This window comes from Gouania willdenowi, chromosome 17, assembly GCF_900634775.1.
Source record: "Gouania willdenowi chromosome 17, fGouWil2.1, whole genome shotgun sequence".
NCBI classification, from domain to species: domain Eukaryota; kingdom Metazoa; phylum Chordata; class Actinopteri; order Blenniiformes; family Gobiesocidae; genus Gouania; species Gouania willdenowi.
Window position 1 is genome coordinate 28982919 of NC_041060.1, and position 12915 is coordinate 28995833.

At 38.3% G+C, this 12915-nt stretch overlaps 1 protein-coding gene across 2 annotated transcripts; it reads right to left on the reverse strand.

Annotated features, from left to right (window-relative positions):
- Positions 1-5948: 5948 nt before the first annotated feature.
- On the reverse strand, positions 5949-11882 carry kiaa0040 (KIAA0040 ortholog). Of its 2 annotated transcripts, XM_028473075.1 has the most exons (3): positions 11676-11882; positions 9343-9456; positions 5949-9075 (listed from the first exon to the last, which is right to left on the reverse strand). In XM_028473075.1, exon 3 carries the CDS (start codon positions 9008-9010, stop codon positions 8678-8680), a length of 333 nt encoding a protein of 110 aa, XP_028328876.1. In that variant the 5' UTR covers positions 9011-9075; positions 9343-9456; positions 11676-11882; the 3' UTR covers positions 5949-8677. The 2 variants fall into 2 exon arrangements, with proteins under 2 accessions (XP_028328876.1, XP_028328875.1); XM_028473074.1 differs by having other exon boundaries at positions 5949-9456.
- Positions 11883-12915: the final 1033 nt, after the last annotated feature.

Below are 12915 nucleotides of genomic sequence, written 5' to 3' on the forward strand. Positions count from 1 at the left end.
TTTTGAACAGAGACTATGCTCCTTTGCTGAGTCATGTTAGATTAGATTACCTGCGCTACAGACAGATTGTGCTGTATTCACAGTGCCAGCAAAAAAAAAAAAAGACAGTCTCTGCTCAAGGTCTCAAACCAAAGCTTTGATAAGCAGAGCTCTGTAACAGTGATTTTGCGTTTAACTCCTTCCTCCCTTCACACCCTCCTTCCCTCTCATCTTAGGGTGGGGCTCTTCCTATTTGTAAAAGTTGGTGCTCAGAAAACTTTCCATTAGTTACTTGCGTTCTCCTCTGCCTGCAGAGAAGATGCCCTTTTTGTACTTCTTTACATTTAGTTTATAATAAATCCTTTTTCATAAAATCATCATGCTTTCGTCTGGACCCCATCATTCAACTAGAGCATAAATCATGTTTCCAAACGAGGACAATCATAAATTTGCCATGACGAATGCTAAATGTAATTGAAATATCAATTCATAAAAATGAAAAAGTTTTGAACAAAGCAGAAATTGACCCATGTGTGCGTGTGTCCAAATAAATTATATAACTATGTAATGAATATATTATGTTTTATTTTTCCATTTACAATGAGTTCAGTGTATGCACTAATGAAGCTTGAAGGGTTCAGTATAATAAGGTTAAGAACCACTGATTTCACAAGTGTTTTTAATATAATGTGAGGATGAGAATACCTCTCCTGCATGATGTGAAAAGTGATACTGAATAAAAGGCATATATTATTAGCCTTTATAAATGTACTGTGCATCTTGTACAAATATAAAGTATATTTCATTTTGCTCCATGTAGGTGTCATCTCCTCCCTTTATCATCCCATATCATTGCCTGATCTCGTTAGATCTCAGAAGCTAAGCAGCGCTGGACCTGGTTAGTAGTTGGATGGGAGACCAATGAGAATTCCAGGTGCCACAGTGGGAGCCAGTCACTCCAGTGGTATCTGTCATTGTCTGCGTGGGCAAGACACTTCACCCACATTGCCTAGTATGAATGTAGTGTGTGAGTGAGTGTTGGTGGTGGTCGGAGGGGCATGGCATCCTTGCTTCTGTCAGTCTGCCCCTGGGCAGCTGTGGCTACAATAGCACCACCAATATGTGTGGAGTGAAAGAACAATGCCGTAATTCTGTAAAGCGCTTTGAGTGTCTATGATAAAGCTCTATATAAATTCCAATGCATTATCATTATTTATCCCTTGTCTTTGTGCTCAGCTGCCAAATGTGTATACAGTTTAAACACTCAGGTATGAGAACTCATTAATAAATCTTCAGTAAACCATTTAAAGCAATCTTCAGTCAATCATTTAAACCATTTAAAGCAAATGGTTCAACCATGTTGAACCATTTGCTTTAAATTTGAAAAACTAACCACTTGTATCAAACTTGATTGAAGTGCACATGTTGAAGTATTTTGTGCCAATTAGTCATCACATAGTTCTACTATAGGCTTTTGTTTTGTAGGGAAAACTTTTCCAATTAGATTTTCTGTGGGAGCAGGACGCTACACACACCAACTGTTACTGAACCCAAGGGAAAGATGTGGCAACTGCTCTCCTAACAGCATTGGAGTAAGTCATTCAGCTTTGAAAGAGAATAGGCTGTTACATAAAGATGATGATATTACAGAGACACTCCTGGTTATTTGTGCAAAAATATATTGCTTTTTATATTTTATTGTATTGGGGTTTTAATAAATTGTTGTTACATTTATTTTCACAGAGCTTTTCTTGAAATTCCAAAAAATGTGTTAGGTAACAATAGCTCCTCAAGCTCAAGATCTGTCAAGCCTTGTGCAGTATAATTAATTTACTTTACATTGCAGTTTAAGCGTTTAATATAAATGTAAAATATTTTACATTGTACTATTTAATGAAAACCTGTATAAAAATCTGTTTCACATTTAAAAGATATGTTAAACTTGCCTAAATTGTTAAATAAATATATGTAGGGGGTAATAGTAAGGGTTTTACAATTTATGATATTAATTATTATTGATTAAAAAACTTGGGGTGCCACCTTCAAAATAGAAGGAAATACAGTTTAATTAAAGTAAATTAAAACATTTTGAACGAGGAAAACAAATTCAAAGTTTCTCATCTGACCCCATACAGACATCGTATAGTTCCAGAAATCCAAAGACAAAATGTTTGTCATTTATTTTCATAATTCAGCAGTACATAATAAGCATTGGTTATGTAGTAGCGCACGCGTGATGGGACATATATAAATAATCAACTTGACTCATTTAAAATAACTAGTACAGTGCCCATCGGAAGTATGTATTCATATAGTGGGAACTTAAGTAGAGTTGTCAATTATGGACATAATAATAACATACTCTGAAAGATAAAGGGGTATATTTGCAGGTCCAAAGTAAAATAGCGTGTGCAATTTGGTTTAATTCTGTGAGACATGATGAATGTTTTGTTTTTTTTACTCATTTTTGTATTTTTTTTCGTTTTTTGTATAATTATTGTTTTTTGTTGCCATTGTAGTGTGATTCTGGAGTCATTTTGTATCTTTTTTTGTGTAGTTTTTTGCATTTCTGTTTTAGTTTTGTGTATTTTGAGTCATTTTCATATTTTTGTTGTCGTGTTTGTTGTGTATGTGTGGGGGGCAGGGGCGGGATCCATTCTAAATTCATGCGCAGTTTATCCATGTGTACCTGCCTGCCTAACTTTCACTAAACTTATCTATTTTCAGTAGTTAGGTGTGGTGGCAGGTGTGGCGTGAGTGAATCTGCAGTAATCATCAGGCATGCTTCACTATGTAGCACCATCTACGTAACATGTAAACACTTAGATCTGACTCAACACTACAATCACTACCACCTAATGGACAGGTGTTGTGACACAGACTGTAACCAGACTAAATGGTGGTCCGTTATACACTCGCACACTTAAACAAGTGTACACGCCTGCATGCATGTCACGTAGACGGTGATCTACGCTTTAAATTATATATATACATATATATATATATATATATACATACATATATATACATATATATATACATTCATATATACATACATATATATATACATACATATATACACATATATATATACATTCATATATACATACATATATATATACATACATATATACATACATACATATATACATACATATATACATACATATATATACATACATATATACATACATATATATACATACATACATGTACATACATACATATACATATATATACATATACATACATATATATATGTGTGTATATATATACATACTGTATATAGATAAAATCATAATAAATGTGGAATACAAATGTGTGTTTGCATGGGAGTGCATTTTAACGTGATGTAAGTAATTTTGGATCAATTTTGAATTTTGAATGTTCAGATACCTCACGGCCTGGCGCAGATACTGGTTGGTTGCTTTTGGTGGATTGTGACCCCCAAGAGCGGAGTCTTGCTTCTGACAGTCAAGCTCTGGACCTCAGTGCGAAATTAGGCCTTTTGGGCCACGTGGTTCCGCGGTGTTCTCACCGCACCCACGGTCTAGCAACAAAGCAGTGACGTCGACCTCAGTGCCACACGTGTCCCACTAGGGTCTCGTGCTGCAGACCTTATGTTTGGCACCAGCTGCACATGCTCTTCGCGGGCTGGAGTCACAGCCACGGGCAAGCGCGGATCTCTCGAACCATGCAAAGTAAAGTTTAAACTAACAATACTTCAACTGTCTAAAAAATGAAATGAAAATTAGAAACAGGAGACATGACATGCAAGTCTGCAAGCGACCAGCACGTTGACTAACAAGGAGTTTCCAAGATGGGTGTTTTAAAGATTTTTATGACGTCATTGACAGCCGGCTGCAAAGAGATGTCACATCTTACTGCCCCAGCCAGATCAACTCCTCCACTATCATCCGCGACCCAGTCAGACAATCCGCTGGTCCGCCGTGCGGAGGAAGAGCCCATGCAGCTAGGTTGAGCAGAGCTTTCTCAGGAGGAGCACCTACGCAGGATGCAAGCCGGTGAGTGTCTGTACTGTGGCAATTCCGGACATTATGTCTTCAACTCTCCCTCTCGACCAAAAGGCGGACCTCGTCAGTAGGAGTGGGGTTCCGACAAGCGCTCAAGCTGCTGGAAATTCCCTCCTAATCACTCATCTGTCTGTACTTGCTACCATGCACCTTATGAACTCTACTTTTCCCTTGCTTGCTCTTGTGGATTCTAGAGCTGAGAACCATTTTTTAGACATTGAAATTGCTATGCAGCTGGGTTGTCAGTTGGAGCAATTGACGAGGCTTATCTTGACTGTGGGTATTAACAGAAAGAGAATTACTTTAGTCTCTCATAGGACCTCCTCTGTCACACTGGTCCTTTCAGGTAACCATCATGAATCTAACTTTTAAGGTGATCTCCGCCCCTGTGCTGGGTTATCCGTGGCTCAAATTACATAACCCCCATATTGACTAGGCCCTGGGGAAGATAATTGGACGGAGCGCACATTGTCATTCTGCTTGTCTGCAGTCGGCGTTATTCCCCTCGGCTCAGAGCCCTGTTATTCCTCATCCTGATCCACCCGATCTGACCCTCATCCCACCTGAATACCATGACCTCTGTGAGGTGTTCAGCAAGAGCAGGGCCTTGACACTACACCCTCACAGACCCTATGACTGTGCCATCTACCTGCTACCGGGGGCTCCCCTTCCTTTCAGTTGGTGATACCACCTGTCACGGCCAGAATGGGTGGCCCTGGTGAAGAACATCTCTGAGTCCCTCACCGCCAGACTGATCATACCCTCTACCTCTCCCCTCGGGGCAGGGTTCTTCTTCATGGAGAAGAATGATAAAACGTGCCAACCTTATTTTGACTTCCATGGTTTGAACCAGATCACTATTAAGAATAAATACCCCCAACCATTAAAGCTCATGTCCGGAGTTTATGTATCGTTCTTTTGAAATGCAAAAAAATGCCTAACTAGTCTTTTACTATGGTCTACTGCTGGTGGTCATTCATATACGTCAATGTATATAAGTTCTGCCTTCGTCCCATAGACCCCTATACAAATTGCAAATCGTTCCTGTAGCAGAAACTGTCAATCAAAATGAATGCGCGTGTGTAAATTGTGCACGAAAACAAGATTGTGCTTCACAACAAACAGGTATCACTCTGAGCAGTATAGTATCATGAGGAGCACTTGGTTCTTACCTCAGAAATGTCCAACGCCAAAAGAATAACGATGACCCAATAGACCTAGATCAATGCGACCCGATGCGACCTTGTTATGTTTTGCTATGCGTGTGCACAAAAGTAAAAGTAAGACTGCTCTACTGTAAAGTGTCTTGAGATACCATTGGTTATGATTTGGCGCTATACAAATAAAAGATTGATTGATTGATTCGTGTTAAGTGTCAATTGGTTTACAAAGACCCATTTCCCAATTACATCTCGCTCCTTGTTCAAGATTACATTCAAATCAGCAGGTGTTATTGCTAATGCATTTGTAAAAATGGAATAGATCTAGTAGCACCGCACCACAGATAATTTAGTTGTCCAAGTCTCATACCAGTCATCTGCCATTTTTAGATAGACAGACAGACAGACAGATAGATAGATAGATTTATTTTAGCGATAGTATAACTTATACTTCCTTCCAAGCCTGTGGAAAGATTGACTGTCTCCGGCTGCTGTTCATTATGAGAAAGATAGTTGTTGCAATGTAATTAGCAGCCATTGGATTCCGTTTATCATAATGGAGGGTACAAGCTGGATACTGAAAGACAAATAATGACAGGCAGACATATATTTACTCCAAAGGACTTCATTTACTTTATTTACGATGTATGGAATGGACATTCAAAGTAATCAGAGTAACCTATTGAGGTCCAGAAATGACAAGTAATCTTTGCACAAGATTATGCAGCTGAAACACAAACCATTACCATTTGTTCAGTGAGGCAGATTCTATATAGTCCAAAATATGATCAATGCTCTTAAAATTTGTGTTGTGTAGTAAACCAAGTGCGTCACTTAATCCTTTGGTGATGCAGTTTCTTCTCTAAGATTGCAGCGCAAATTGGTGCGCTTGTAGACGTGGTTGAGACCACCCTATTTAAACATGAACATTTTGCTCATTCAGCATGAACAGGTGAGTGCACAGAAGCACAAAATTACATTTTAATAAGTTAAATTTGAGGCAGGAGGACTTCTCTGCTGCAAAAACATTCATTAATGTAGAAAACGAAATAAACAAATACAAATTTTGTTTAATGACCTTTAAAACCTAATGTTATTTTCCCCCTAATTAATTAATTTATTTTAAGGTGCAGAAACAGTCACCGCACGCAGTTCCATGTAATAATGAATTGCATTTTGTCCACTGTATTATTTTGTTTTGCATTTCCTCCTTGCATTCCCCCATATGTGATCCGCCTACATTACATATTCACCAGAGGAAAATACGCTAAATGGATTGTGGGCGCATTCTGATGTGCTGAACACACGCTGTCCTGATTCCCTGGAGTTTGTACCCCTTATCAGTACGTGGAGTGACATTTACACATTTGTCCCTTTTAAGCAAATGTTTTCATTTAAAAAATGTTTGATAAAAATGTTTTGACTTTTGCACTCATGCTGGTCTCCATGCAATTGGGTCTTTATAGGACCTCAGAGTCATGTATCAAATACAAGTACTGCATGTTTAAAGTCCTTCCTTTAATTTAATCAGACAGAGAATACAAGGGATAATGAAAATGCTCTAATCACAAACCTAAGAATTGTTTTGTAACAATCAAATGTATTGCAAACTGAACTGATTTTGTCTATAAAGTTTTGTGATGTGACATCTATTTTCATTTTTATCCATTGTTATTTTTACCAACCTGATAAACATGTCTTTGGATTACACAATAAATTGCACGTTTGCATGAAGGCTTTTGCATAAAGATAACAGGCAAACCACACGCAAGAAGTTCCAGGTTCATCCCTTGAGCCCAACCCAGGGCCTTCTTGCTGCAAGGAGGATGACTAACTATTACACCACTTCCACTTCCTGTCTTTGGGTCTTTAAGTCATAGCAATCATTTTGGTTTGAATTTTCTCAATTCCTGCTCTTACAGTTGAACAAATTTAGGATTTACAACGTGTTACCAAACTGACTCATAGCATAGCTGTGCATTTGTAGCTTGTAGAGGCAGGTTTTGTGCATGCATCAGAGGAGCCAAATTGATTCAGCCTAACATCAAGCAATGTTAGGCTTGATGTTGTGTTATATTTCAAATGTATGTCATCTTTTTCACCCATTGCAATCCAAAGAATCGCAAACAGGCCAGCCCAGTGGGCATTTGCTAACTATGCTTACTTACCGGTCGAGCTGTTGCCACATGGAACAAACACATGGGATTAAGGGGAAACACATCTAAAACCTGCAGGACAGTGACACTCTGGGAAACACTGAATCTTAAAATAAAGAGGAAGCTTTGCACAGCAGGCTTTGCCTCTGAGTAATCAGTTCTTAATTTTCATAATCCTGGGCCTACCAGTGTCTGTGTTGCAGCCTGATTGTGAAAAGTGGCTGTAATACTGCCATCCCAACAGTGCACACATGTTAAAATAGCTTAGTCTCCCTAATACAAAATCAATTATTTCACAAGGGAGCTCAAAGAACAGAGTGGTCTCAATAACTGCATGCACTAACATCCACACACCTAATCGGGACTACATACCCTGTTCTGCATATTGCTGTTTTGTACCACGTAACAAAAAAGGTCATAAAAATGTTGTAAACATTATCAAGCCACCAACCACACAGTTTGAATACAAAATATAGCACTGTACACATTTAACATTTCTCAGCCCTTGTTATGTTTTCCAACAATTTTTCAGCTTTCTTGATGTCCAACATATAGTCTCAGTTTTTATAATTTATGTCAATCCATTAATAGAAGGGTTGGGCATCGTTTGGATTTTAACAATTCCAATTCTCAATTTCGAGTCCAGTTCTAAACAATTCTCGATTCCGATTCTTTGAGTTGTGCAGGTCAACATGTCACAGATTTCACAGGTGATTTTTTTCATTTTAAAAAGCCACAGGCCATTTTTTATTAATGAACTGAGTTGATATAGTTTAATTTGGTTGCTGTATTGTAACTAGGGTATTCAATTACAAAGGCCTCCAACTGTAACTTCAAAACTGAAACTTGCTGAAATAACACTACAAACAAGTTGGCAGCAGTCAAAGAGCTGTAGCCCAGGTAGATGTGAAACAAAATAAAACAAACTCAAACCCTGGAGCAGTCGTGACAAATCAATCAACAGCTCTTGTTGAGAAAGATTATTATTATTCTGGAAACTATAGGTCCTACGCGACCAAGTTGCTCAAAGTTGAAAAATTTTAACTTCATAAAGCGACTTAATGCAACAACTCCAGCCATCACTGTCTGTAGAGCCTAGGCTGCAGCCCCTCCCTCGCTACAGAGAGACGGCAGCAGTAGAGGGCTGTATTACACACTTCCTCATTTAGCGGGGCAAAATTAAAGCGGTTAGGAATAAAAAAAACCAATGGAAATTCAAACATCTTCGTAGCGGTTCCGGAACCAGACGTTAGGAACAGGTTCTCGGTGTCCAACCCTAATTAATAATGTATCATTTTTAGGGTCACGTAAACTTCATTCAGTGATCTTGAATATAAATATAGAACTCTTAAATCAAGGCTAGGGCGACCCTGTCAGATGTAATTGGGTCATTCTTCACAGAGATCCACAGGTCTTCAGTATCTCCTGCACTTTTTTTCTTCTTTGTCTCAGACTTCGTTGTTTCCATGGCATCTTCACAGCAAATGCAACAACGACCATTGGCATGGCGACAGCAACAGCAGTGACAGCACACCACCACTGTGGTGAGAAGGACAAGCAGAGGGAGAGTTAGGAGGACCACCAGGCAGATGGTGTTGTGGACTCCCTGGTTGTGTTTGTCTGTAGCAAAACTCCAAAGTTGTTTGAAAAATTCCTGGATTGTTGTGGCTGTCCCATCCATTGCTATAAGGCAGTCAATTTATTATTAATGACACTTTCTTCAGAGAAGCCTGAGGTTCAATAAAGCTGTTGGAGAAGACAAAAATAAAACAGTATGGTGTTCATTTGATTTAAAAGCACTATTTCATGATCTGTATCCACTTTGATAGTTGAGACTAAAGTTTTATCCTCAGTCTTTGATGAAATTGTGGTAGGTGAGGTGACTCATGTAGAGTTGAGTCGAGATAAACCAATAGACAAAGCAGTGTTGTACAGGTTGTGCTCAAAGTGTTTCAAACAACTCCGTCCGACAAATAGCTCACTTGTTCATACAAAGGATTTCCTTAAAATCACCTATTTGTGATGACTGATGTTGCAGAAATATCTTGCTGAGCTTGATGATAATCCACTGGTTGTTTTCTCTTGACCTTCTACCCTTTTGCTTCTTCAAGCTGCAGAACAGCAGGTCTGCAAAAACAAAAACACAACTTCAACACATGAAAACAAAAAGAGCAATAACATTAACATTGACAGGACTTTGGTTTGAGGCCAACAGCTAACTTCCTCTTCCCTCTGCATCAAATATATCTTTATGTTCCTCTCTTTAACATTTGTTCTTCTGCTCATGCCATTAAGTCAGTATCAACTTTGGCATTTTAGCCTTTCCCTCATTCATCTTACAGAGGTCTCATTGAGGATTCAGGGAAAGTCGCTCTAAGACTCCCACTTAAGGAAACTAGGGCTATGGGTGAGAGTGGAAGAAAGGGAGAGAGAGAGAGAGAGAGAGAAAGATATATATATATATATATATAGAGAGAGAGAGAGAGCAAAAGTGTCAGAGAAAAAAGAAGAGTGAGAGAAAAAGGCTCAGAGGTGACATGCTGCAGAAGTTTATATGTTAATATTCAACTAAGGGTTCCCATTGCTGAGGCAATGTGGATTCAAACTGGCTATGTCTGACAGTAACATCCTCTGTTCACAGATAAATGTTGTTTCCTATTTGGAGAAGAAAAAAAAAGAAATAAGGACATTTCTTTAATTAACAAGGACTCCAAAAAGAGATGAGTTCAAGAAATGAAGGTATCATTAGTCTTTTTTTAATTCACCGATGAACATACAAGCATCACAGCAAAATTCATTGAAAATACCAAATATTATGACTGCCCATTTGTTTTTTTCCGACAAGTCAAAACCATTGCAAGAAACCCAATTCAAACACATTCAAAGGGAGAGAAAGTGTATAAGTCCATATACAGTAAATACTTTAATATAAGTAATCAGAATTTTTTTTATGAATGTACATACCCAGACATGACCTGGTGAAGAAAAAAAAATTAATTGTGGCCACAAAATAGTAATTTAAATACAAATTACAAACGTTCCAGGTTGTAGTAAGTACCCAAAATTCAAAACAAATAGAACATTTTGGAAATTATGTGGAAATGCTGAATTGGAGAATGCCATCATGTGCCATGATTTAAAAAGTTGCTTGATTCCCCTCCTTTGTTTACGTCTGGAAAGTGGAAGTACTGTATGTGTAATATGATACTGAATATTTACAACTCTGTGTTCCTCCGCCATTTGTAAATTAAGGAGAAAAAAAATTTAAAAAAAGTTCAGTATTCTGTCATGCCATTGGTCAATGTCACAGAGCACATTAAAGGAAGTTACACTGTGATAGAAAATACTAAAGTTCAAACATGATTTGTGTTTTTTTTTTTTTTTGTCAAAATGTCAAAATATGTTTTTCTTGTCACATTCTGTCCCTCTGTTGGCCTCATAACTGTGAGAAAATGGTTGTTGAATCAATTCGTTTTTTTTTTATTGTCACAAGGTACTTCATCACTTTGTAAAAAGATCAACAATATAATTACCAGATCACCTTACCCTCACACTAGTGATCTAAGTGTTCAACCTGGCAAGTTTGACATTATTTAAAATGATATAGAGTTAGAATCAAGTATTTACATAATCCCTATTTTACCCATTTCTGGGGCACGCAAAGCCAGGAAGGAGCTTAAAAATTTTATGATTTTACTATATTGGCCCTTGCTTTTTTTTTTTTTAGCAACATGTGTGCCCTAAAAGTAGCAACAGAAGGCAGGGCAGGAATCTTTAATAACTTGCCTCGAGTACAAAGGAGATTGCATTTTTCATCAGTTATGATCAACATACATTTGCAACACGAGTCAACTTTTGTGAACTATTAATGAACAGCTTGAGCTCAGCCATCCTTCTGCTTCTCTTCAATGTAGAAATGTCAGAGTCTGATTGGTTAGTATAGCAGTAGTCGTGCTGATATTCTGCATTGTTTTCCTAAGTCTTTTGAACACAGTGGACGAGTCTAACAGTTCAGACCTGTCAACTCGATCCTCACTGAATACGCACAACACATTCTTGCATTCAGTCAGGTTACTTGAGGTAAAAGCATACATGCATTTTCCAAGTACACGATAGAGCAAACAGTGATTGTTATGTAAGGCCAACTCAAAATGTTTAATCCTACATGGTATCTAAATTACATGGAATGCCTCAATAAAGCATCCTTGGTTGGTGACCCCGAGTTACTCACAAGAAGCAAGAAACTTATCAGCTCTTTAAACAGTTCAAGTTTAATCTGAAGCTGCACAACAAAACAAGCATCTCTGCTTTATATAAACCACTTACAGCATTTTAAAAGTACTCACCAGCACTCCAAATCTCTGACAGTGGCGTCTTACCCCACAGGCACTTGTACAGAAGCAGCAAGGGTCAACCCTGTTGTCTGGTTCAGTCAGTGGCTCAAACTTCTTTATGTTGTGGCATCTCATCTGAGCTCCTGTTCATTTCTTTCTTGCTTCAGCTGGACTTCTTAACAAGTCTTTACTTTCTGTTCCTGTTTCCTTCTGCAACCCCTCTTTCCACCCTCCGCCTCCTAATACTCCCCCTCCTTCTCACTCATTGTGTGTGTGTGTTCATGTTACAACATCACTGCAACCAGCCCACTTTCTGTAAGAATGGGTCCTCTGTGTGGGTTTCTTTGCATGGTGTGCTGGATTGTTGTGGTTGACTATTACCCAAACTGCATGACTTCAGGTAGAAGGGGACAAATCGTTATTAATTGAAGGAAAGAGAACAATCTCGAGTAATACTGAGAAAACTCAGTCCTCTAAATATATTTTGAAGATGTACCCCAGCATGAGCTGAAAATAACACTTGTCGTCCAGATCGAAGCACTTGGCAAATTCACACTAAATGAGTGTCCAAACCAACATCTTCTTAACCCCGTCAGTGCCCCAGAGTGGGAATTAAATGATAAAGCATTGAATGAGTTGTAAATGTTACCATGTTGTCAGATGCACTTCGTGTAAAGTGCACACAGAAATATGGACTGAAGTCTTGTGTGCCTGAGGCGGTGTGGTCAATGCTTTTTCAGTTCAGTGAAGCAAAAGCAGGGATTTTATTCAAGTATCGCAATGTTCATGGAAGCGCTAGTCTATTTGTTTTTGTCTCCTTAGGAGCACTTTATAGGTTGAAGTGCATTAACATGTTTGATGTGCTCACATGTGTGAGAGATTGTTGCCATGGAGTCAGGAGAATGAAGCTTCTTTCATTTCAGATATTTAAGTGGACACAGAGGAGTACATTTATTTTGAAGTCTGATCAATAAATTAAATAAGAATTATCATAATGCGTTTTAGCGGATTGTTTATGTTGTCTGATATAAATTTACTGCTGGTTTATTATTATTTATTCCAGTTAAATCACACGGTTGGTAGTATATTTTTGTCTTAAACTCACAAAAATGCACCTGACTGGCTGAACGTTTGGTGTACTTTTGCTTTGCCGCAGGACATAGTTACATGAAAATTGATGAGACAAGCCTCACCATGTCTGCAGGTGTGCCTGAGCTGCAAGACAAATAGCAACCAGCCGCACTGGTACACG

Coding starts and splice junctions, on each gene's coding strand:
- kiaa0040 (XM_028473075.1), bottom strand. CDS start 9,010: ATGGATGGGACAGCCACAACAATCCAGGAATTTTTCAAACAACTTTGG.